The 27491-nt window shown below is 38.1% G+C and overlaps 1 protein-coding gene across 8 annotated transcripts in view; it reads left to right on the forward strand.

The window, feature by feature from the left end:
• Positions 1-27491, forward strand: part of chl1a (cell adhesion molecule L1-like a) — a 148987-nt gene that overhangs the window by 102999 nt on the left and 18497 nt on the right. For 3 of the 8 annotated variants that reach the window (XM_049462757.1, XM_049462761.1, XM_049462756.1), the window contains exons 19-29: positions 2349-2571; positions 4667-4702; positions 9347-9462; positions 12282-12486; positions 14701-14823; positions 17062-17241; positions 18807-18866; positions 19207-19248; positions 23249-23317; positions 23551-23658; positions 25515-25676. In XM_049462757.1, coding sequence (XP_049318714.1) covers positions 2349-2571; positions 4667-4702; positions 9347-9462; positions 12282-12486; positions 14701-14823; positions 17062-17241; positions 18807-18866; positions 19207-19248; positions 23249-23317; positions 23551-23658; positions 25515-25676 — 1324 coding nt within the window. Of the gene's footprint in view, positions 1-2348; positions 2572-4666; positions 4703-9346; positions 9463-12281; positions 12487-14700; positions 14824-17061; positions 17242-17477; positions 17523-18806; positions 18867-19206; positions 19249-23248; positions 23318-23550; positions 23659-25514; positions 25677-27491 lie in introns of all 8 variants that reach the window. The other 5 variants (XM_049462758.1, XM_022664421.2, XM_049462759.1 and 2 more) reach the window with 5 other exon arrangements.

A 27491-nucleotide genomic window follows, 5' to 3' on the forward strand; every position in this document is an offset into this window, starting at 1 on the left:
TAAAAACTGCTTAATAATTGATTAATCAGACCAAAATCACAATTGGTCACCTGAGGTGGGTGTAAGTAATAGTATTATGTAAAACTTGGAATTATTTAGTCAGGAAGTAAGATGTATTTTACATTTTACACAAATATGACTTATCTAACTTTAATTACTTCTTGTGGCTGTTGTTCTGCCCACTTCATCAGAGTTACATAGTGCAGTTATCAGTGTGTCGAACCCGAATGTAGCAATGACAGAAACACTGTTTTCTCTATTACAAGTCAGTGGAGCATTTTGTTTTACTGGATTCTAAGGCAAATAACTTGAACTTAAAGACTGTTTTATATGGAGGCCAGTAGGGGCCGTGGATAAATAAGAAAAAAAAAATTGAGCGAACAATATAGCAGTTCATGCTCACATTTTCCTTAAATTGTGTAAACAATTCATGCTTACGATTTAATAAATTTGAGTGACCATTTCTTTAATTCAAGCGAATGATTTCTTTATTTTGAGTGAACGATTTTTATGTGCACAAAAAAGTTCCCTGAGTATTTTGTTTGTTTGTTTTAGTTCATACGCACACAGGCAGGAAAAACACACGGCTCCAGCGCTGTTCATGTCTGCGTTTTAGGGCCCAAAAAAAGTTGCCGAAATATTACGAGAATCAAGTCATAGTATTGTAAGGGAAATGTAGTTTTAACTGCGTGGGCTGCAGTTTAAGAACAGAGTACAGACAGCGGGAAAGGAGCATTTTTCGCTTATTATCTGTAACAGGGCTGCTGTGATTACCATCAGTTATCTACATTTATAACCTGCTGATTATTAATGCTCTAGTGTTACAGTTAGATAATACAATATGCAGATTTTGCCCTGGTGGCATCCTGGTAGCCTAGACTTCAGTTTCCCGGCTGTAGGGAGAGCATGGATTACTTTTCTTGTTTTCCACTGCATTTTAGTTGGGTTTTGCGATTAAAGAAACATAAATACAGTAAATGATGTGCTTTACAGTGTCGTATGCTTAAAATTAGATAATTATTGAAACACTTCATAGTTTTGACTAGAATTAAGGTCAAATATCTCTGAAATTGCAGATATTTTTGCAGATTATTGTCCGTCTCTTTGTAGGACACACATTAAATGGCTTCTGCAGATGGAAAATGTGTACACTTTTTTTTTTAACCAAGCACTTTATCACATACTTTATCTACAGCTCTGGAAAAAACAAGAGACCACTCAAAAATGATGAGTTTCTCTGATTTTATCAAATTGAAAACCTCTGGAATATAATCAAGAAGAAGATGGATGATCACAAGCCATCAAACCAAGCTGAACTGCTTGAATTTTTGCACCAGGACTGGCATAAAGTTATCCAAAAGCAGTGTGTAAGACTGGTGGAGGAGAACATGCCAAAATGCATGAAAACTGTGATAAAAAGCAGGGTTATTCCACCAAATATTGAGTTCTGGACTCTTAAAACGTTGTATATGAATATGAACTTGTTTTCTTTGCATTGTTTGAGGTCTGAAAGCTCTGCATCTTCTATGTTTTAATAATATATAGACCTATAAATAGCAAAATCAGAGAAACCGATTCAAAAACTGAAGTGGTCTTCCATTTTTTTTTCAGAGCTGTTATACAGGAACTAGGTAGAGTCTTTGCTTCTGCTTTCAGGACCACCCCAGTTTTTTTGTGGCATCGATTCCACAAGAAATGTTGGTCCATGTTGACATGATTGCATCATGCAATTTCTGCAGATTTCTCAGGAGCACCTCCAGTGCTGTGAATTTATCATTCTGCCGAATCCTAAAGGTGTTCTGTTGGATTCAGATGCTGTACGTTATACAAAAATCAGCAATCATGCCACATTTTTACCACGATTGTTATTCCGATTGTTAATTTGATTAAAACACGTTATGATTTGCACTGCTTTCAAACAATCGACTGATTAGAGTGAATTAAAATTGCGTGAATGAGTAGATGGACAGGTCTTCCTAATGAAGTGCTTGGTAAGTGCGTATCACGTTGAACCCGCTTACATTCTGACAAAATATTTCTTCAGGGAATAGAGGGGAAGCTGTGTTTCTCTGTGTACTTCTAACCTGTAATTTAAATACAATTTCAGACCTGTCGTCTTTTGAGGAGAATCTCCTAACCTGAAATAAATCCACAATAGATGAGAGATGATTAAGGAATAAATCATCTGAAGTGTTTCATTATAGGCTGTAGTTATGAGCACTGACCTTTTTATTACAGCTACTTCTGGAGTTATTAAGTGTCTCCAGAAAAACAAACAAGTGCAACAATTCTCTGTTAGTAAACTCTGTTAGTAAAATGTTCTCTGTTCACTGTCTTTGTTGTCTTAGCCTCTGCTGCCAGTAGAACACAATGGACCAGGTCTGGAGTATAAGCTGAGCTACAGGCAGCTGGGGGTTGAGGAGACCTGGACAGAGCAGATTGTGCAGAGACACTCGTTTGTTGTGAAAAACACCCCGACATTCGTTCCTTATGAGGTGAAAATCCAGGCCCACAATGAGCAGGGCTGGGCACCGGAGCCACGAGTGGTGACGGGATATTCTGGGGAAGACTGTGAGTGAATCAGTTCTCACTTTTTTATTGTGTTTTTATGATCTTTGGAATCTACAAATCAAATCTAATCAGGTTTATTTTTTACATCACATAAGAACAGGAGCACAGGTGAGTGAAAAACTTAATATATACTGTACATGCATAAAATCTAACAGAATATATATGCACTTAAATATTCACTTTGCAATGTACATGGTGTATTATATTACTATGAACATACAGGGGTTGGACAATGTCTAAATTGGAGCAGCCTGGTGGCCAATCTTCATTAATTGCACATTATTGCACCAGTAAGAGCAGAACCAGAGTGTGAAGTTTCAATTAGCAGGGTAAGAAGCACGTTTTTGCTCAAAATATTGCAATGCACACAACATTCAAAAGAGGACAAATTGTTGGTGCACGTCTTGCTGGCGCATCTGTGACCAAGACAGCAAGTCTTTGTAATGCATCAAGAGCCACGGTATCCAGGGTAATGTCAGCATACCACCAAGAAGGATGAACCACAGAACTACATCCAACAGGATTAACTGTGGACGCGAGAGGAAGCTGTCTGAGGGATGTTCGGGTGCTAACCGGGATTGTATCCAAAAAACGTAGAACCACGGCTGATCAAATCACGGCAGAATTCAATGTGCACCTCAACTCTCCTGTTTCCACCAGAACTGTCCGTCGCCACAATAAATTATTGTGGCCTAAAATCAGGTGTTTCAGTTTCATTGTCCAACCCCTGTATGCACTAGATGTTATATTAATATTTACGTGTGCACATAAGACAGGACTGGATTTAGATGTACAGTACCAGCTAAAATTTGGAACACACCTTATATTAAGTGTTAATTTTTTTCTGCATTGTAGAATAAAGCAATAGAGACTATGAAAAAAGCATATGGAATTATTAAGTAAACAAAAAAGTTGTTAAACCAGACTGTTTAATGTTTAATATTGTAGATTCTTTAAAGTATGCACCTTTTGCCCAGATGACAGTTTTGCACATCTTGGCTGCATTTTTTCAGTCAGCTTTATGAGGTAGAGTCACCTGGAACGATCAGCTTTCAGTTAACAGCTGTGCTGAACTCGTCAAGTGTTAATTACTTTCTTAATTAATTGATTAATGATCTCTATTAATGTGATTGAGAGCATCAGTTGTAATGTAAGTAGAGTTGGTATACAGTGAATAAGGCTATTTTAGTAATAATTTAAGAGCTTTAAAAGGATCCTCAAGTACAGTAGCAAAGACCATCAAAAACGCTATGATGAAAAAAAGAAGATAAAGAGTTGCACAGGAAAATGTCAATTAGAGTTACCAGCCTTAGAAACCGCAAGTTAGCACAACCCCAGATCCAACTAAATGCAGAGTATTTAGTTTTTTTTTTTAAACACTTTTGAGTTGCTATATGATTCCTTCAGTATAAAAATATATAAAAAAATAAAAATTGAATAAAAAGGTGTATCCAAACATTTGACTGGTACTGTATATTATGTTAAAAGATACAAGATATATACATGTTAATATATATATGGAAATGTTGTCCATAGTTTATAGAATAAAACAATAATATTTATTTTCCTCGAACATATACTTATAAATAGCAAAATCAGAGAAACTGTCAGAAACTGAAGTGGTCTCTTAATTTTATCCAGAGCTGTATATATAAATATACATATATATATATATATATATATATATATATATATATATATATATATATATAAATAAATGATGGATACTTCTACAGTACATTAATTTTGTGCATTGCTTTATTCAGTGAGGCAGTGTGTTTGTGCTTCCACTGCTGAACAATTCTAATTCTGCGTGATCCTTTGTACACACACCACCAGCACTGACGTTGATTTGAAATGTAGAAGCAGAAATGACAGCTGGCGCACACATTTTGGCAAAATGAACGAGCGTTTGTGGTGAGGGGAGAGATGCTTAATCTGTGTCAGTTATACGACAAGACACTGCTGTTATTCATCCATCAAAGGATATCTCTCATCTTGGTGTTTTCAGTCGTCTTCTTCTGAAATGAGATCTTACTCGTCATTTTTTGCTTTCTGTGTAATTATTTTTTTTGACTCGTATCCTCATCTTTAGTTGTTTTTTGGCTTTGCCTGGAGGATAATGCAACAGGTTGGGTGTTTTCTATGGATCTGTTAAGCTCAGAGGACATCATGACAATGTTCTTCCAACAACGGCAGTAAACCGTTTGAACGGCTTATTAACCAAACGTTTGGGCACCCCTGATAATTTTCTTGATTTTTCTTTAATAAAATGATTGGTTGTTTGTATCAGCAATTTTAGCAATTTCAGTTAACTATATCATATAGCAGATGAAAACTGTGATGTTTGAGAAGTGAAATAAAGTTTATAGGATTTACAGAAAGTGTGAAATAGTAATTAAAACTAAATTAAGCAGGTGCATAAATTTGGGCACCCTTGTCTTGTTTTATTGATTTGAATACCTTTTGCCGTGCAGCTTGTCCTGACAGGGTGGACAGAAACGTGACAGGAAATAAAAAGTCAAAATATGATTTATGTCTAGTTTGAAGGTGTATACATATGATGAAAAAATATTTGAGGGGAAAAAAGTCACTATTTTAGTCGTATTTTAATAATCCATCTTACACTACAAACCTTGATAAAGGGCATGTCTGTGTGACTTTGCTATCGTAACAACGGGAAAAGTATTCCTGGCATGACTCAATCAATTCTCTTAATTAATCATGTTTGTGTTTTGGGCAAATTTTGAAATATTCCCTTTAAGAACCAGGTGGGCTTTGATTTTGGCGGATTGATATTTTAACGGCGCAGCGCTTCTGCTCTTCTTGGCAGAGAATACTGACCTGCACATTCATGATGTAAAGGTGCGTGAACAGATCATTTACGGAAACAGCAATGTTATTTTAATTCTATTCTGTTTATTTCTAATGTAAAAGTTGGGTCTGTGCACTGCTGCTGGATGCACCACTGTTGCCAAGATATTGCAATGAACATTTAAGAGTTGACTGTTGTCTTGATTTTAATCAGTCAGTGGCGCAAGATAGCAATACACCAGAACTTTAAGTGAAAACGACTAGTTTTGAGACCAACACACTCATCAGCGTAGACATATATTCAGAAGCGCTGTTGCTATTTAAACAAAGCAGATGCGTTGCGTAAAAATAGACTGTTGGCAGGGTGTAAGAAAGCAATGAGCTTGATTGATCTAAGTAAATGGCTTCACACTAATGCAGAGTGACTGTACTGCATATTGTAAACATCAGTGAATAAAGATACTAAAGTAGCATGACCAGGGCCGTCGCCTGGCCTGAGCTTCCGAGGCTTTAGCCCCGAATAATTTTCAGCAGCCCCGAATCGTTTCGTTTAGGCGAATGAATGAAAAATCTGTGATAAGAACCTGTAAACTGTAATAAAGTTGTTTTTTAATATAAAGACTTGTTTCTGAATCAAAACACACAGATTAAACCCACTGTGTGCTTAATAAATTGAAGCCTGTGACAGACAGTTAGCTTAGCTTTAGCGATTTAGCGAATTAGCAAGCTTATAGTCAAGATTTGAGAAAAAAATAACTTTATGTATAACTTGCCCTGATGTGCCTGATCAGCCAAAAACTTTTAAATTTCATGTTCAAAGTGTTTTTATTAATTTAGGATTGCAGGACTATTTGTAAGCTATAATTAACAACATTTAAGTTAGCTTACCAGTTAGCTAGAAGCTGGATGTTGTGGATAGCTTAGTTTAAATGAGGATAACTCAGTTTAAATGAGTTTCTTAACCCTGGTCTCTGCCCTAAAATTGTATGTTTTCCACCGGATCCAACTGATCAGCTAATAAACGACACATTATAGTGTTTAACATAAAATTATGTATCAGGATACTTATATATAATTAACTGGGCTGAGCCCTGTATGTTTACTTACCCAGGCAACGCCCCTGAGCTAGAGCTTAGATTGTCTGCCTGAACCCGACCTGACCCAAGGCGTTCGGGCCGAGATTTCCCACCTCATTCCTCGGACCGGGTCGGGCTCCAGAAAATAGTCTGAGATGTAGGCATCTGTTTTTGAATTATATTTTTATTTTTAAATAAAGCTCTGGTGTGATAATCACAATGTTGCTAAGTAACCAATTATTATTGTTAACAAAAACGAACCAAATAACGAAAACTGAAAGTGAAAAAACTAAATTATTTATAATCGCTGTTTATTTGTGCCGTTTCTGTCCGCAAAGCGGGAGTCGGATTTAGCAGGGAGTCGGATTCGGCACAACAGCACAAGCGCGGCAGCAGTTCTATGCTTCTATGTTACAGTGTTAATTAATATAATTCTGATCATATTTCACTCATTCAAACAGCCCGAAAACAGCCAGTTTATGGTTCGGGTTGAGTCGGGTTTTGGGCAGAACGTGCACGGGCTCAGTCTGGGTCTGTCGGATTTTTTGGGCCCGATCTAAGCTCTACCCTAAGCATGTCTTACAAAATGATCAATTGTGATTCTATATACAACTGAAAAGTGTCTCTTCAGCTCATTTAGCAATTGTCCGGCTCTTTCTGTATCTACAGAGGAGTATATAGAGAGATCTAAGCGAGCACGCAGGTGCATAGTTCTGAAGCGAGCTGCAGAGGCAGCGAGGAGCCGAGGCTTTTGAAGCCTTGAATATGCGAACCAGAGCTTTGAATCTGAGCTGTTCTTTCACAGGAAGTCACTGAGCTCAGCGTAGTAGGGGTGTCAGATAGAAGAATGCTGGGAGGTTGTTGGCTGCAGCTTCCTGAATTCTTTGTAAAGGAGAAATGGCATATGATAGAAGGCCAGCTAGTAGAGGGAATTGCTGCAGTAGTTAAGTCTGGAGATGAGGCTGAGCAGTGTTTGGGAAAAGAGTTGTGAAGTAGGAATCTGCTAGATCTGGTACATCTGGGTTTTGATTTTTATGGGATTAAAAGTACAGGGGAGTAATGGAGTTTGGTCCTAATGATCTTAATCTCATGTTATTCAACTCATTCATTATTTTTCAAGTCATACTCAATCCATGAATGAATGTCAGAAAGACAGTTTGATATCTTGAAGCTTTTATCTGTAGCATATAATGTGGCTTCTCTAGAATTTTCCTTTTTATGAATCAAGACAGCAATCCCTATCTTACATCATGCACAAGGCACGTTGTGATGCTTATTGCTATATTTTAGACCCCGCCAACAGTCACACAATATTTTCACACAATGTACCTGCATCAGTTAAGTAGCAAGCCGGCTTCATTTATCTACACCAATGGGCGTGGTGGGTGTGGTCTCGAAATGAGGTATATTTAGGTCAATTTCACCAGTCTACCACTGACTGAAAAAAAAACCTAGAAAGAAGTCAATCATACAACGTTCATTACTATCTTGGCGGTGAGTTGTCAACAGCTGTGTGCCCAATGCACGTACACTCACCATTAGTGTGTAGTGATTCCCCCCTACCTAGGGTAAACATGTAGATCGTATATTCTAAAAAAAAAAACTGCTGGGTGTCTGTGTTGTTGGCTGTAGAACAAGCTGCATTTTCTGAGCTGCTACAGTAACTCTGTGTTGGCTGTGCTCTCAATACTCTTCACTATATAGCATTTTCTTTCTTCATCTACTTTTTTAATGAGTATTTAAAAAAATGACTTGAATAAAAAAGTAGACTAAATAAAAACATACATAAATAAAACAGTTCAGGAAAGTCTTAATTTATATATATATATATATATATATATATATATATATATATATATATATATATATATATATACACAGCTCTGGGGGGAAAAATTGTTAAGTTCACTGTACTTAAAAATGATATTACATGAACATAACTAAGGTAATCTGTTACAACAAAAGTTTTAATCTGTTACAACAAAACTTATTGGGTTTTACAGTGTGGCAATAAGGGCAAGGCAAAAAGTCCAAAAGTGAAGTCAAAGTGATACACAAAAAAAAAACAAGAAGACAAGAAATGCTTAGTAATGCTAGAGGGCTAGTCCAAACTTGGAAAAAAGGACTTAACAAAGAAAAGGGTATATATAGGCAGAGAAACGGGTGAAAACAATCAATATTCAGGTGACTGAGATCAAGTGAGTGCGATCCTGTGTCATGTGAAGACAGAGGAAGCGTTTTTTACTATTGTGAGATATTTTATTACTATGTCTTCATGAATAAAGAAATATAAGTCTAAACAAAAGCACCTTTCACTTTTTAAATGAAAAAAATAAGTTAATTATAAAAGTAAAGTAAGGGAGATGTGTATATTTATATATGGCCAGTATATGGTTATGCGTTGGATGCGCATAATTATGAAATTGGCTCATTATTTCCACATCTGTGCACGCTCTCTGCCGCAGTGTTTGTTGGAAAAGGTTGGATTGATGCCCTCTGAGCGTCAGAGTGTGCTGTGCTCCTATAAAAAGACTGTGTTGTTATTTGTTCTCCAGTACGTATACAGTTCAACCTCTGCCCGGTAACTCTGGCTGTGTAGCACGCGTCATGTCGGCTGTGTGTACGTTGAGTTTTTTTGTGGCGAATAGTTATTGCTGTAGCGGAAATGCATTTTTTCACCCCTTGTGCTGACCTCTCTCCTGCTGCTGTCAGTTTATATGTTAGTGTGTGTGTGTGTGTGTGTGTGTGTGTCAGCGCTGCTCCATGTCCCCCTCAGTAGTTACCTTTATGGACGCAGCAGTGTGTATTTCTGTCTTACTGCCTGCAAACCCCGGCGTCGGCTGTGCGTGCTGAACTCAGACCTGTGTTTTAACTGTCCTCTGCAGTGCCGTTGGCAGCTCCTGAGGATGTGTCTGTGGAGGTGTTGAACTCCACGCTGCTCAGGGTCAGCTGGTCCCCCGTCCCCCAGGCCCTCCTGAGGGGCCATCTCGGCGGCTACAGCGTGAGTGCCTGACCCGCGGGTCTCCGATGTCCTTCCCACCACTCGACACTGTCTGGGTTACGGCCCTGTGGTTCTTTAGCGAGGTCAAAGGGGAAAGTCATTTAGCCGCAACCGAGCTGTTTGTAGCTATTAATGGACCGCCTTCTCCTCTTGCTGCTTGTAGCATCTCCTTCTCCTTACCTTCCCATTTCTCTCTTTTTTTTTCTTTTTTCTTCTCTTATCTCTAATCTCAGGTCAAGAGTAAGCTACCTTTGCTTGTCATCATTATAAATAATAATAATAATTGCATAATTATGTACAGTGGCTTGCGGAAGTACTCATAGCCTTTGAACTTCTCCACATTTTGGCACCTTACAACCACAAAATCAGTTTTATTGAGTTTTTAATTGGTAGACCAACACAAAGTATTAAACCTCTGAAAACTCTGAAATCCCCTAAATAAATCCAGTGCGATCAACTGGCTTCAGAAGTCACGTAATAAGTTAATAAAGTGCATCAGTGTGTAATTTATTCTCAGTATAAATATCCCTGTTCTGTAAAGTCCTCCGGTGGGTTTGTTAGAGAACACCAGTGAACAAACAGCAGCTAAAGACCTAAAGACACTCACCAGACAGGTCAGAGATAAAGTTGTGGAGAAGTTTAAAGCAAGTTTAGGTTATAAAAAAAAAACATATCACAAGCTTTGAGCATCCCTAAGAGCGCTGTTCTACAGTATTCTACAACTCCAAACCTACCAAGACATGGTTGTCCACCCAAACAGACAGATCAAGCAAGGAGAGCACTGCCCAGAGAAGAAGCTAAGAGGCCCATGGTCACTCTGAAGGAGCTGCAGAAATCCATAACTCAGGTGGGGGAATCTGTCCACAGGACAACTCTAAGTCATGCACTCCATGATTCTGGCCTTCATGGAAGAGTGGCAAGAAGAAAGCCATTGTTAAAAGAAAGACATAAGAAGGGCTCTTTGCAATTTGCTACAGGCCATGTAGGAACATAGCAAACATGTGGAAGAAGGTGCTGTGGTCAGACGAGATCAAAGTTTAACTTAAATTTTGCCTAAATGCAAAATGCTATATATAATGGAAAAAAGTAACACTGCTCATCACCCAGAACACACTATCCCCACTGTGAAACATGGTGGTGGGAGCATCATGGTGTATGGATGGTTTTCTTCAGCAGAGACCAGCAATGTGATTGGAGTTTTGAAAAGCATGTATTTTGTAAAGCATGCAGTTTCAAACAAAAAAAATCACAAATTACAGATCACAAAAATCAAATCCACGAGTTGGACATTGTAGAAGGTAGAAAATTAATTTCAAACTGTGTAGTTTTTAATAGATAGATAGATAATTACAGAAATACTGAGAAACTTCAGCCTCTCAGTAGATTTTTACATCGACCCGATTTAGCTTTTTCAATAGGGCCCAACCTTTTGCCGACCTTAACCTCAGATTATAATTTCCATCTTGGCCCCATAAGCACTATATAACCTACTAAGGCTCATTTTTAAACAATCCTGGTCCTAAAACTGACCCTTGTGGGGTGGATGCACTAATCCAGAGAGAGGCATAAGATAAGTTTTGAACAGCACAGTTTTTATACTGTAGATAGATATGTCAATTTAATGTGCCAGTGCATTTGTTTACGTCAGAGGTTTATGTTTTCCTCACAACTAATTCTTCATCTAAACTAATTATCAGCACAAATGTGTGGAAAGTTGTGACCCCATTCCACTGGAAACAATACAAATAAACACAGTGTAAACATGCTATAAGAGTTAATAGACTGCCCTATTTTCTTATCTCTCTTTCTCTTATCTAGCTTTTCTTATCTAGCAGTTACCCAGGACAGGTTTTACCAATAACAGGCCTCCCATTCAGTGTAATATCCAGAGGTTGGCTTTAAAAAGACAGATGAATAAGTACTGCCAGCATTGCTGCAGAGCTTAAATATGCTACACACTGCATCAGCTCTGCCTGCATGGCAATGTCTTAGAAGGCGGCCTCTTCTGAAGCTGACGCACAAGAAAGCCTGCAAACAGATAACTGATGACAAGCAGTAGTCCATGAGCATGGGTTACTGGAACCATATCCTGTATTCTGACAAGATCAAGATTAAATAATTATCATCACAAATATGCGGAAAGTTGTTACGCCACCACACTGGAAACAGTATAAATAAACACAGTGTAAACATGCTATAAGAGTTAATACCTCCCTATTTTCTTCTCTCTGTTTCTTTCTCTTATCTAGCTTTTCTGATCTAACAGTTATCCAGGACAGGTTTTACCAATAACAGTCCTCCCCAAGGTCGACCAAAAACGTTTAGTCTTTTTGTTCAGAGTATTATACAGAGGTTGGCTTTAAAAATCAGACAAATGAGTACTGCCAGCATTGCTGCAGAGCTTAAATATGCCACACACTGCATCAGCTCTGCCTGCATGCCAATGTCTTAGAAGGAGGCCTCTTCTGAAGTTGACACACAATAAAGCCTGCAAACAGATTACTGAAGATAAGCAGTAGTCCATGAGCATTGGTCAAGATTAACTAATTATCATCACAAATATGCAGAAAATTATAACGCCATACCACTGGAAACAATACAAATAAACACAGTGTAAACATGCTATAAGAGTAATAGACTACCCTATTTTCTTCTCTCTCTTTTTCTTTTACCTAGCTTTTCTTCGCTACTTCTTTTTGACTTTTTGACCCATCCTCTAACCTTTGCTTTGTATCTCTCAAAGTTGTTCTTCTTCTCCTTCCTTGCCATCATCTAATCTCTCACTCTCCTTATCCATTTTATCTGTTTCCCTTATTTAGGTGCACTGGTGGAGAACACGGAGCTTGTTGACCTCTAAGGAAGTTCCTGCTGAGAAGCAGTTTCTCACTCTCTCAGGGAACAGGAGTCACACCATGGTTCCTGGACTAAAGCCTTCCTCCGAATATCGTCTCACAGTCAACGTCTTCAACAGGAGGGGCAATGGCCCCAGCAGCAGCCCGCTCACCTTCACAACACCGCAGGGAGGCGAGTGCGGCAGTTATGCATCACTTACATTCCAAACAGGGCTTTCTCACAGGGTTGCAAAGTTTTATTTAAGCTATTCAATTTTTTATGCCCTTTGTGAGTCCTTTGGTTTTAAAGTAAGTGGCAGCTAACCCTTACAAGGTTTTGATTTTATTTTTTTTTTGCTGAAGGACAAAACACTATTATAACGAAAACAGAAAGATGAATTAAAGATAGTATACGGTACAGTGTAAAACTGGAAACAAGTGTGAGCACAGCCCTAAGAGAAAACAACCAAATTGTGCCCATTTAGCCATTTCCCCTCCTCTAATGAGTCATGTGACTCATTAGTGTTCAAAGGCCTCAGGTGTGAATGGGGAGCAGCCCTCTTAAGTTTAGTGTTTTGGTTAAAATTCTCTCATACTGGACACTTGATATTCAACATGGCACCTCATGGCAAAGAACTCTCTGAGGATGTGATAAACAGCATTATTGCTATCCACAAAGATGGCCTAAGCTATAAGAAGATTGCTATCACTCTAAAACGGAGATACAGCACAATAAGCAAGGTTGTACAAAAGTTTTTCAAGACAGAATCCATTAAGAACAGTCCTCCCCAAGGTCAACCAAAAAAAAGTCTTTTTATTCAGTAAAATATATCCAGAGGTTGGCTTTAAAAAACAGATGCATGACTGCTGCCAGCATTGCTGCAGAGCTTGAAGAAGAGGGAGGTCAGCCTGCAGTGCTGAGACCATACACCACACACTGTGTTAGCTCTGTCTGAATGGTACTGTCGTAGAAGGAAGCCTCTCCTAAAGCAGAAGTACAAAAAAGCCAGAAATCAGTTTACTGAATACAAGCAGCAGTCCTAGAACATGTATCACTGGAACCATGTCTTGTATTCGGACAAGATCAAGATAACTTAAATAGAGTTTGGCTCAGAAAGTGTCCAGCATGTTTGATGGACAATTTGGCCATTTTTATTTAGTGTATACTTACATTTGTGGCCAGTGGTTTAGACATTAATGCCTATGTGTTGAGTTATTTTGAGGGCACAGCAAATGAATAGTGTTATATAAGCTGTACACTGAATATTTTACATTTTCTTAAAGGTCTCGTTCCTCTAGAATCCACTTTTTCTTTAATTTGTAAAATACAATAGCTCTCTCTAAGTTTTATATGCATGCTGCATATGAAAGTGTTCTTCAATCTCCATTGTCTGCAGTAGGTAGTAAAAGAAAATACTCAGAAAAACGAGTCGATCAACCAGTGAATTGATATTCATGACTTCGCCCACCTTGGCTCCAGACCACCCACAGAAACCGAACTGCAGCATAGCCAACGCTGTCTCGATTGCTAAGGAGCTTACAGCTCTGTTTACACCAGCTAGTTGACATTAGCAATCTTGTGTAAGTAACTATAGGTTTAAATCGGATCTCCGGTGGATTCCGCGTTTTACTAAGACTTTAGATATACACTAGGGAAGCACAGCTTGACAAGGCAGCACAACTTGAGAGAACACCGGTCAAAGCGGGTGCTGTTCACATCAGATTTTATGATAGCGTTAAGCGTAAGCGTTAGTATATATACTTAAAAAAGAAAAAGAAATAAAAATCCCCCTAGAAAAAACAGAAGCGCCTACATAGTGGTACTTAGTCGGGAGAGCAGCACTGCTCGGCCAGGGGGGTGGGTGGGTTCTGGGGTTGAAGAGGCAATATGTTTGCATGTATAAATATTTATGAGCAAGAGCCCAAATCCTGTCTTTCTTCAAAGACCACCAATTCAGTGAATTAAAGCAGGTTTATACATAAACACCTAAGCACGTTTTCACAAAAAACTGTTTACATGGCATTCATTCATACTAGAGAACTCAACTAGACATTTTAATTTAATTTAGTTAAGTCTTTTAATGTGTCATGTCTTCAAGAATAGGGTTTGTTATGCTATTCAGAAGGATAATAAAGGTCACTATAAATAACAATAAATGCTTTAACTTGACTGTTATCAGCAATATTTATTGAGCTACACATAAAAAAGTATGCAAATGTAATGCGTGTGTTATGCATGTGTAATAACTTCTTTATATGGGATAAATTGGCTTGAAAATGTTTTAAATAGAAATAGATTTTCTATGATCAAGAGGATGGTTCCAGAAATCTGTTGAGTTAGTTGGAAGATTACTAAGCTAGATCAAGGATTTAAAGTGTGTGTTTTTTTTTGTGTGTGTTTTTGCAGTTCCTGAAAGACCTCCTGTACTAAAAGCCACAAACTCTCAGGGTGACTCCATCACTCTGGTGTGGGCTCCACCACTTGAGGCCAATGGCGTCCTCACGGGCTACATGCTGCAGTACCAGATATGTAAGGCAACATGTCTGTACATTATATAAGCAGGGTTAATACACAGTTAATAGTGCTGTACAGTAAATATCTGTGTGTCAAGTAGTGCTAATTCCTTGGCTACTGTTGCTAAGATTATTATTTTAAATAAACATTCAGCTGTCAAATTAGATCGTTATTAGTCCTATCATTGCCCCACCTAAAAATGTTAGTGAGTGTATGAGCGAACAACGGAGGGACAGATCAGATGCTTGCAGGTATACAGCATAGTAAAAATAGCTGTTAATGTTTTATTAATTAACAGTATGTAGAACTGTATGTACTAGTCAGAACACTAACAAGAAGATAACCAAAGCAGACATGGGCTAAACAAAAAAAAAAAACAGGAAACAAGACATTTAAATTAAAAAGTTGAAAAGTCAAGATCCAAACACAAGCGCTTAGCATGTCTATGTAACATGGGGAGTTGGCAATACTTTGCAAAACTACAGAGAGAGGGACAAGTTCAAACACACACAGCTTTAATGGGACACAGGTGAGTTCAACCAGTACTCAAGGGATAATGATCGTGGGAATCTCAGGTAGGACCTCAGGCAGAAGATGATCATGGGAATTGTAGCTGTTCTGATTAGTGAAGACAGACGGCAGAACAGAAAGCATAACTGAGCTGGAATGTGGTGTTTTAGCTTATTGAAACTAAGTAGGATGGACACCATATTGCATGTACCACATGTTAACAGTTTCTCCTTATATTGCCCTTATACTTGTATTTAGCTCAAATTTGTTCACTACAGTAGGTGGCATGGAAAAGTATTTACCCCCTGCCTACAGATTTTTTTGTCATAATGATATTTTTTTCTTTTATTAAACAAAGTTTAATGTCGGACAAACTTGAGTAAATGTAAAAAAACACTTTTTAAATGATAATTTTATTTATTAAAGGAAAGAAAGGAAGGAAAAAAACTGTCTAAACCAATCTATCCCTGTGTGGAAAAGTGTTTGCCCCTAAAACCTAAAAACTTTGCCACCCTTGGCGGCAACAACTACAATCAAGCTTTACCGACAACTGCCAATGAGTTTTGGTCCATTCTTTTCTTTTTTTTTTCAAAATTATTTTAACTCAACCACATTGGAGGGTTTTCCAGCATGAACATCCTGTTTAAAATCATACCACTCCATCTCAATCAGATTTTGATTAAGCCATTTCAAAACCTTTTTGTGTGTTTTGTATCGTTGTCCTGCTGCAGAACCCAAGTACACCTGAGCTTGAGCTCATGAACAGATGGCCAGAGATTCTCCTTCAGGATTGTCTGAAACAGCGAGTTGTTTAGACCCTGAAACAGCAAAGCAGCCCCAGACCATCACACTACCACCACCATGTTTTACATTCAGTATGATGTTCTTTTTCTGAAATTATGTGTTAGTTTTACGCGGAATATAACGGTACATACACCTTCCAAAAAGTTTTACTTTTGTCACGTCAGTCCAAATAATATGTACCCAAAGTCCTGGGCATTAGCAAGATGTTTTTTTTTTTCCTGGTAAATGTAAAATGGGCCATTTTGTTATTTTTGTTCAACAGTGTTATTTGCCTTGGAACTCTCCCGTGGAGACAATTTTCACCCAGTCTCTTTCTTATTATTGAATCATTAATACTGACCTTAACTAAGGCAAGCGAGACCTCTGCAGTTCTTTAAATGTTGTTCTGGGTTCTTTTGGGACCTCCTGGATGAGTTGCCCATGCCCTTTTGGAGTAATTTTGGTTGGCCGGCCACTCCTGGGAAGGTTCACCAGTGTTCCATGTTTTCTCTATTTGTAAATACTAGCTCTCACTGTGTTCCGCTGGAGTCCCAAAGCCCTAAAAATGACTTTGAAATATTTTCCAGACTAATAGATGATCAATGACTTTGTTTTCTAATCTGTTTTTGAATTTCATCAGCATAATGCATTGCTTTTTGAGATCTTTTAGCTGCATCATGTTGTCAGACAGGTTCTATTTAATGTCTGATTGTGGCTAGTAAAGGGCTGGGATAGATTTTGATATTTTTTTTCCCTTAATACATGAAGTCATCATTTAAAAAGTTTTTTTTTTAACATTTACTCAGGTTATGTTTGTCTGATATTAAAGTTTTTGATAATCTGAAAAAATGTAAGTATGAAAAAAATGCAAAAACAAAAGGAATCTGTAATGGCGTCAATAACTTTTTATAAAATACATGACAATGCAATGAAGGCCAATGCATGTGTTTTGTATTACAGTCAATGAAACACTGGATGTGGATGAAGCGAACACAGTTAACATCAGTGGACGAGACACGACACAGTGGGTTCTACATAACCTGGAGTCTAACAGCCAATACAAGTTCTATCTGAGTGCTTGCACTGTGGTGGGCTGTGGACCAGCCATCAGTGAAGAAGGAGGCACTGAGCGCTTTGAACGTGAGTATTATAAAACATTGCTACATTTGTTTATAGGTCTGTCTGATTAATCTTTGCTCTGAAAAATGATTTATTATTATTTATTATTAATATACACAACTTTGTAAATAGTTTGTCATAGTTGAGCATATACTGTTCATCAGTCGTATGTGTAGTATTATTGTCTCATATGTAAAAGTTTTAAATCTAGAGGTTTTTAGATTGGGCTGCTAATAAAGCACTTTTTTTTAATGAAGAACCATTTTATGAAGATGCTACATCAACAGCGGCCACATCGACCAGTATGTATCATTTGGACGAATATGTAGCTGGTTTAGTAAGCCACAAACTAGTTTGTAGTTACTTCTGTAGACAATAACGCACATTTTCTAATAAACACATCATTTTCTAATAGGCCTGTGCTCAGTGACCGTTAACACGACAGTGACCTGCTATAATAAAAGTTGCCAAGCATGTCATCTGCTGGTGTTGATCCACTGTGTTCTATCAAGTCTAAAGTCAGTGCAGTGTTTTCCCGGAAAATCTTACAGCTCTTCATGCTCTGCTGACAACTTTTATGGCGATGCGGATTTCATTTTCCAGCAGGACTTGACACACTGCCAAAAGTACCAAAAGATTCTAATTCTCTGAGATTTTACAGATTTTTGGGGTTTTTGTTAGCTGTAAGCCATAATCGTTAACCTGGAATCAACCCTAAAACCTAACCCTAAACCTAACATTAACCTTACAACAACTTACAACATCTATCCCTAGATAAAACTAACCTTTAAATGTTAGGTTTAGGGTATATGTTAGGGTTAGGGTTGGATGTAGAGTAACATTCAGTAGAGAATCATTTATGTTTAACTGAGATTTCAATAGCATTAAACTAAAAGACATTTAATTGAATGTTAGATAAGCATCTATGAGGAACCAACAATAGAACAACAAAATTAATCATTTTTTAAAAATATATACACTGTTTATATATTGAAACAAAATATCATGGGGCTCTAAGTGGTCCATCTGACTAAGGCGCTGCCACTATGATCAGGAGATCGCCGGTTCTAATCCTGTTCATGCAGCTTGCCATCAGCTACCGGAGCCCTGAGAGAGCAATTGGCAACAATTGGCCTTGCTCTCTCTGCTTGGGTAGATGGGTGATGGGTGATGTCGATCAGCACAAGGCATCTGTGAGCTGATGTATCGGAACCGAGTTGCTGCATTTTCCTCCGAGAATACTGTGAGGCTACTCAGCAATGCTGCATCAGCAGCAGTTAAAAAAGAGACAGTGGCTGACTTCACATGTATCAGAGGAGGCATGTGTTAGTCTTCACCCTCCTGGTGTGTTGGGGCATCACTAGTGATGGGGGAGTCCTATTGAGTGGGTTGGGTAATTGGCCATGTAAATTGGGAGAAAATGAGATAAAAATTAGTAAAAAAAAAAAAAAAAAAAATCTATATATGTTGATACTTCTATTTATTGATAAACCAGCACAGGCCTACTTTCTGAATTAGCTAAACAGATCAGCCTGTAAATATTGTTGTTTTCTTACATTGTCTTACATTTCGTACCTGTCATGAAGATTCATCACTCGAAGAGTCTACATCATCTTCATCATCATTTATCATGCTTACAGAGAACAGTATGTATAGTAGAGTATGCAGTTGAATGTAGTTAAGTAGTTAGAAGCTAGTAGCTCCTCTTTCTCACCACAACATCCCTCTAAATATGCTCTTTAATTGTGTCATTGATCCTTTAATTCTTAGCTTCATTATAGTAGAGTGTAACACATTACAGCAAGCTCACAAGATCTCTCCCTCTAATCCATTTTCTCCCACATAGTCAGACATTTTTTCATTCGTATTATTAAATGAAGTGTGGGAAGTAGATATTTAATCAATAATGAGCAGTTAGGAACTCTATCTAATATTCAGTGCTATCCAGTTAAATGCTATTTAACAGTCATCTGTCTTCTTTCTAAGCTGACTTCTCTACATCGCCGCTCGCGACTTCCCATGCGATCAGTAAGTTGTAGAGTCAGTAGAGCCAGTAGCATCAGTAGCATCTGTAGAGTGAATAGCATCAGTAGAGTCAGCAGCATCAGTAGAGTCAGCAGCATCAGTAGAGTCAGTAGCGTCTGTAGAGTCAGTAGCATCAGTAGCATCTGTAGATTCAGTAGAGTTAAGAGCATCAGTAGAGCCAGTAGTATCAGTAGCATCTGTAGAGTCAGTAGCATCAGTAGAGTCAGTAGCACCTGTAGAGTCAGTAGCATCAGTAGCATCTGTAGATTCAGTAGAGTTAAGAGCGTTAGTAGAGTAAAATAACATCTGTAGAGTCAGTAGCATCAGCAGCATCTGTAGAGTCAAGAGCATCAGTAGAGTCAAGAGCATCAGTAGAATCAGTAGCATGAGTAGAGTCAGCAGCATCAGTAGAGTCAGCAGCATCTACATAGTCAGCAGTATCAGTCGCATCTGTAGAGTCAGTAGAGTCAAGAGCATCAGTAGAGTAAGTAGAATCAGTAGAGTCAGTAGCTTCTATAGTGTCGGCAGTATCAGTCACATCTGTAGAGTCATAGAGTCAAGAGCATCAGTAGAGTAAGTATAGTCAGTAGCATCAGTAGAGTCAGTAGCATCTATAGAGTCAGCAGTATCAGTCGCATCTGTAGAGTCAGTAGAGTCAAGAGCATCAGTAGAGTAAGTAGAATCAGTAGAGTACAGGGCATCAGTAGAGTCAAGAGCATCAGTAGAGTCAGTAGCTTCTATAGAGTCAGCAGTATCAGTCGCATCTGTAGAGTCAGTAGAGTCAAGAACATCAGTAGAGTAAGTAGAGTCAGTAGAGTCAACAGCATTAGTAGAGTCAGTAGCATCTAAAGAGTCAGCAGTATCAGTCACATCTGTAGAGTCATATAGTCAAGAGCATCAGTAGAATAAGTATAGTCAGTAGCATCAGTAGAGTCAGTAGAGTTAAGAGCATCAGTAGAGTAAGTATAGTCAATAGCATTCGTAAAGTCAAGAGCATTAGTAGAGACAGTAGCATCAGTAGAGTCAGCAGCATCAGTACCATTAGTAGCAGCTGTAGAGACAGTAGGGTCAGTAGCATCAGTAGAGTCAGCAGCATTAGTAGAGTCAGCAGCATCAGTACAATTAGTAGCAGCTGTCGAGTCAGTAGAATCAGTAGCATCAGTAGAGTCAGCAGCATCAGTAGAATCAGTAGCATAAGTAGAGTCAGCAGCATCAGTAGAGTCAGTAGCATCAGTAGAGTCAGCAGCATCAATATTAGTAGCAGTTTTATTGTAAGGCTTAATTCATTGATGTAATTAATTAATTGTGTAGGTTTTAGAGCCTGTAGAAGAACTATACTACTGGACTGTTTTAGACTGTTAAAACTGATAAACTCAAATATGATCTTTACAATCGTATGTCATAAGTCACATGATAATAAATTCACTTTTCCTGAATGGGGTTTTAATTCTGTAGACTCTGTATTTAGGCTTACACTTCAGATCTTCACTTTCACTCCAGACTGATGTAATTTCATATGCCCTAAAATAGAACCCAGTGGGACTCCACATCATTAACCAACCTAGTTGGTTACCAAATAATTAACAATGCTTTCTGCATTAGGATTAAAAACTGAATGAAAAATAAACCTAGCGTTCAAGATGCTGAACTCACAGTGATGAAACACAAACAGCAGTTTTGCTTTTTCCTCTGTTGAGAAATGAAATGTATCCCAGCATAAATCACAGTAATGGCAAATGCCTTTTTTTTATTGTGGAAGGATTATTATATTAATATTAGAGATGCAGTTCTAGTGTATAGAGCTGTAGTTGTATTGGTACCAATAGTCATTAATAATGCAATAGTTCCAGATTCTAGTTACTTACAAGGTTTAGTTGTGCAAAAAAAATCCAAACACAGTTTTGCTCAAAATATTACAATGCACACAACATTATGGGTGACATACCAGAGTTCAAAAGAGGACAAATTGTTGGTGCACGTCTTGCTGGCGCTTCTGTGACCAAGACAGCAAGTCTTTGTGATGTATCAAGAGCCACGGTATCCAGGGTAATGTCAGCATACCACCAAGAAGGACCAACCACATCCATTCTGTGCTAACCCAGATTGTATCCAAAAAACATGAAACCACTATAGAGCCCAATTTAAGCGGCCCTAGATAATGTTAATGTAGGCTTGATACAGGACATGTTAGTGTGTCTATGCTATCATAACTACAGGAAAAGTACACCTTGCGTGCATGTACTAATTCTCTTAATTAATCAGGGGTGTGTTTTTGGGCATAACGTGAAATAAACCTGTCAGCATGTCACTTGCAATTTTCATTAAGAGCCAGGTGTGCTCTGACTTTGGCGGATGGGTATTTTAATGGTGCAATGCTTCTGCTCATCTCAGCAGAGGAAACTGACCTGCTTGTTAATGCTGTAAACTACCACTCAACAGTGCAATCAGAACCAAGTTTAGGATAATACTAATGCTAATGCTAACAGACGCACAACCAGGCTATTGAAACCCAGACCATAGCATATTCAGCTCACTGTAAATCAGTAGCACATATTTTTTTTACTATATGGCTGTATTATTATTCATGACACAAGCACAAAGACTGGATCTACAGGGGTTGAACAATAAAAATAAAAAAAACACCTAGTTTTAGACCACAATAATTTATTGTGGTGCCTGACAGTTCTGGTGGAAACAGGAGAGTTGAGGTGCACATTGAATTCTGTCGTGATTTGGGCAGCCGTGGTTTTATGTTTTTGGATACAATCCGGGTTAGCACCCGAACATCCCTTTCAGACAGCTTCCTCTTACAGCGTCCACAGTTAATCCTGTTGGATGTGGTTGGTCCTTCTTGGTGGTGTGCTGACATTACCCTGGATACCGTTGCTCTTGATACATCACAAAGACTTGCTGTCTTGGTCACAGATGCGCCAGCAAGACGTGCACCAACAATTTGTCCTCTTTTGAACTCTGGTATGTCACCCATAATGTTGTGTGCATTGTAATATTTTGAGCAGAACTGCGCTCTTACATTTTAGCCATGAAACCTCCCACACTAAAATGACAGGTGTTTCAGTTTCATTGTCCAACCCCTGTACATCAGCTGATAATCAACATTAAGACTTTTATTTAAGACTATTCTTTCTAAATGTGTCTATTTTCTGCTCAGTTTGTGTATTAGTTTTAATAACGGCTACAAATTACAAATTTCACATTGCTTTCTTTCTTTTTATATGGGAGGAATCAAGCTATTTTCCATATTTCTCTCATTCAGAGCAGTTTTTACAAGCCACAAATCATCAAGGTGCCTTATTTTTAGGATTGCATCAATGCTTTTGACTGTAGTGTTGGTGTTATACTGGTGTTAAAAAAGCAGAAAGAATAGTTGCTGTATTATTTATTCAAAGAACTGGCACAGGCCTGGCTTTTTATGTTTAATTCAAAAGGCAAAAGGACTGACCAGCAGTGTTGGAGTTAGCTGATACTGTCTGTGTTTAAAGACGCTACTAAAGCTTTGTCCCTGAGCTCCCTTTAAAGAGCGCACAGAAATCCCTTGCATGCTTAAAGGCACAGTCAGGAACTGGCAGGCCATTTTTTTTTTTTTTTTTTGGAACTAGGGAACTTGCTTTGTTGTCTTTCTTTTTAAAGAGCAACAGCACACCCACTAAAATACAGACTAATATAGTTGGCTACTGAACGGAAACATGTTGTTTAAAGAGGGGCTAAAAAGAGGGGCTGCTGAAGCAAAGGCAAAGTTGGCCAAAGGCAAAAAAAAAAGAAAGAAAAGAACAGAAATCACTGTGTGTGATGATTTAGACTGATGGCTCGCGGTTTCTTGAATCCAGATGACACACATGGATATTGCATTTTGGATGCTGACAAGACGTCAGCTCACCGGGAGACGTTAAGACGAGTGACAAATCCTCCTCTACTGTAGTCTAACCTACTGTGATCTGCATGGGGTATGAAATCCTCTCTCTCTCTCTCTCTCTCTCTCTTGCAGGGCAGCCTTTCTCTTTCACTTCATCCCGTACTGTCATTGCTACTGACATTCCCGCCATTTCCACCATAGGTATCCACCACCGTGTGCTTCAATTTTCTAAACTCTGAATATTTACTATTACTATCACTGAGTTTCATATACTGTTTATAAATAACTGCTATTACACATAATCTCATCCAGCTTCATGGGTATGCCGGGTGTTTCTTGCTTTAACTGAACTGGTCTTGCTGCTTGTTGGTCTTTCTTTCTGTCTTTCTGTTGGTCTGTCTGTCTCTCTCTCTCTCTCTCTCTCTCTCTCTCAGCACTCTTCAACATAAGCACCACAGTTAGCACCAGCTTTGCAAAAATCAGCTGGGCAGCACGAGGAAGACAGTCAGATTCAGAAATCTATGTGGCAGTTATGGATCACCGTAAGAAACACCTACTCTCTCTGCTCAATATGCTAAAAAGCTACCACTAGAATTACAGAGGAGATGTTTAACTGTAAAAAAAAAAATGCTAGGCTTGGGCAATATCAACGTATTTTTCAGTGTGTTTTCTTTTTTATATTTTTTTACATTGTAAATTTAATATTAAAGACACGTGGAATTTAAACGCACTTAAAATCCTTTAATTTTCCAAAAAATCATCAGTGCGCCTTATAATCCAGTGCGCCTTATGTATAAATTTTACCAGTCAGGTTGTAAAGAGCAGTAAAGCCATTCTGCTGAAGTACAACGTCATATAGGAGTTTCAATTTTGTTCTCCAGCACCTAGACTCAAGACGGGAGCAGTATTAGCATTAGCAACTAACCACGCTAAGTGCTAGCTCGTTCGCCATTCAGAGGTGAGTATATCAGACTGTAGCCTGCTCATAACCCTGGCTAACACTGCTGGAGCAGCATTAGCATTCATTTATAATCGCACTTAGCGCTAGTTAGCTGGTGTCAGGGTTTCTCAGTGTAGCGATGTCGGGCTAGCATTAGTGGAAATCCGGAAGTCTAAGCTTACTGTAAATAAACAGTTTACAGGAAAGAAATACGTGTAGACTGCATTTGACTTTAAAAGAAAATGTTTTTTGAAGAATTACAGTCTTTCTAACTTAACTTAACTTAGCTTAGCTTAGCTTAGATTTCACCACCCAGTGGCAAGACCTGCTGAATTAGAAGGAAAACATGACGACACCCCTGTTCCTTACTAGTGTCATAAAATGCACCTTATAATCTGGGGTGCCTAATGCATGAAAATAGACCAGAAAATAGACCTTCATTGATAGTGCACCTTATAGTGCAAAAAATACAGTAAACAGAAAATAACTGTTAAACAAACTAGAACATGTTTTATTCTTTAGATTCTTCTAAGTAGCCACATTAAGACTTGGTCACAGATCTGCACACTCTTGGTCATTTTTATCTCAGTGTCTTCATGAGGGAGAGTCACCTGGAATAGTTTTCTCAGCGACTCAAAGGAGTTCCTGGAGGTGCTGAACAATAGTTGCTGCTTTTCTTTCACACTGTGAAGCTCCAGCTTATCCCAAATCACCATCTCAGTTTAGGTTTAGATCAGGAGATTGTGGAGACCAAACAATACAGCAAACACGCAGACTACAGTCCGATATACTCACCTCTGAATGGCAAAAGAGCTAGCGCTTAGCACGGTTAGCGGCTAATGCTAATACTGCTCCAGTCTTGAGTCTCTGTGCTGGAGAACTAAACTGAAACTTGTGTATAAAGCTGTACGTCAGCAAGGTGGCTTTACTGTGTCTTACAACCTGACTGGTAAAATTCATACATAAGATGCACTAACATTTTTTTTTTTTTGGAAAAATAAGATAATTTTATGTGCACTTTATAGTGTAAAAAAAAGGTAAATCTTTTGGATTAAGAGATCATTATTTTATTAAATACTGACCCAAGCCTAGTTAACAACTAACAATCTCACACTACAGTTTGAAAGTTTGGAATCATTTCTCTTCTCTTTATATATAATGTTGAGATGTTTTTATTCAATATTTAAGCATCTAGGAAAGTTAAATAAGTTGTTATCATTAATAAACATAATTTATAGTCAATTACAAAAGTCAGTTAAAGCTATCTGCTTTCTACACATGATTTATTCTATATACAGTAATGCTTCCAAACTTGCAAAAAAAAAAAAATAATATATATATATATATATATATATATATATATATATATATATATATATACAGCATTGCATGGTAATTAATTCTGCTCTGTGCTTTCGGGTGAAGGGCTAACACTCTGCGCTTGCACGACTTCTGTAGGTGATGGTATCTGGAGGATTTCTGAAGCTGTAAACACATCTAAATCTTTCCATATCATTGAGGGACTGGAGCCAGAGACTGTGTACACAGTTCGACTGCTGGCGACCCACTGGGCTGATAACTCTAGTCTATTTGAGGAGATTTTCCAGACCAAGGGAAAAGGTGAGAGGAGAGAACGTCTACCTGGTAGAACAACACCAGCAGTTCAGCCATCTGCTTTATTTGTGGCTGTCAATTAGCTTCTGTTGTTAGCTGCACACGCATGAACACCAGATACATTCAGTGATAATTCATTCTGAAGGACTGCTATAAATGCTCTACTGATTGTTTACACAGCAGGTAATGCGTTCTCGGCAATGCTCTTCATACTCATACTCTTCACGACTCTCATTTACACACAGGATTATATAAAGAACTCTTCAATTCATATTTTAGGGTCTCAAAGGAGGTTTTTTATATACATATTCTTAGATATATGACTTAATACCATTGGTATAGATTCAGTATATTACTTTGAATTTTCTTTTAAATTTAAAAATAAATCATTCACACTCATAACTTATGACAATGTCTATTTGCAGGGAACATATTTCACAAAATCATTTTTTCTGACCTTTATTATTTATTATGTTTTTGGCAAATGTGGATTTTAATACAACCTCAAAATAGAAAAATGGTATGGTATTGAAAATGCAAATAAATAAACAGGGATACTTTCATTCATTTTGATGTTTATTTAATTACATGCAGTATGTTTTTGTATAGTCGGTCTTATTTCATTGTTTAATTTTCCATTATAAGAGACCATTAAAAAATGATGAGTTTCTTTGATTTTACCAAATTGAAAACCTTTGGAATATAATCAAGAGGAAGATGGAGCCATTAAACCAAGCTGAACTGCTTGATTTTTTGCACCAGGAGTAGCATAAAGTTATCCAAAAGCAGTGTGTAAGACTGGTGGAGGAGAACGTTCAAAAATGCATGAAACTGTGATTAAAAAACAGGGTTATTCCACCAAATATTGATTTCTGAATTCTTAAAACTTTATGAATATGAACTTGTTTTCTTTGCATTATTTGAGGTCTGAAAGCTCTGCATCCGTTTTTTTTTTTTTTTTTCAGCCATGGTTTTGTAATGTGTGCAGCATGTGGTTTTGCATTGCCTTGCTGAAAAATGGAATGAACTGTGTTCTCTACTCCATGAATTTCTCTCTATCTACCTACCTATCTATCTACCTACCTAGCAGAGCTAGGTGATAAATTAGGAGAAAGCTGGAGCTTGTGTAAATTTGTTTGTTTTTGTGGCGACGGATGCAAGACCAAACAAGTCCTCGCTCAAAGAATCACTACAAAGCTGGAGGGGAGGACACTTAATTTGCACATTGTCATTTTCATAGCTTCATAACCCTAGAAAGCCTCAACACATCAGCAAAAAAAAGTAAATATTAAGCCCTCTCCGGACGGGATTAGTGTTTTTTAGGGGGACGTCTGTGAAAAATATTTCACACCTATACTCTTGCACTCGGACTGCAATTGAAAAAAAAAACAGGAGGATCAGTGAGTTTTTTGGCTTTCTCGGTCAGGTGACATCGCGTTCAGTAGCTCCTCCATTCCCACTCGCTGTTGTGTTTACGTGGATCTCCGTGGAAACACAGCTCAAAAATAGGCGGTGATTTACTTCACATGTGTCGGAGGAGGAGTGCTAGTCTTCCCCTTACTGGTGTTAGAGCACCACTAGTAATAGAGGAAGTCTTAATGAGTGGGTTGGGTAATTGGTCTTGTAAATTGGGGAGAAAATGGAATAAAAAAAAAATGCAGAAGTAAATGTACAAAACGCCGCAATTTTATTGGTATCCATATTGTCCCAGCCTTATCTGATTTGGGGTTTTATATATATATTAGGGGTGTGACGAGATATCGTGGCACGAGATCTCGCGGGATTAAACGTGATGATATTTCTCGTCAAGCTTTAACCTGC

Source organism: Astyanax mexicanus, chromosome 13, assembly GCF_023375975.1.
Source record: "Astyanax mexicanus isolate ESR-SI-001 chromosome 13, AstMex3_surface, whole genome shotgun sequence".
In the NCBI taxonomy this organism is placed as follows: domain Eukaryota; kingdom Metazoa; phylum Chordata; class Actinopteri; order Characiformes; family Acestrorhamphidae; genus Astyanax; species Astyanax mexicanus.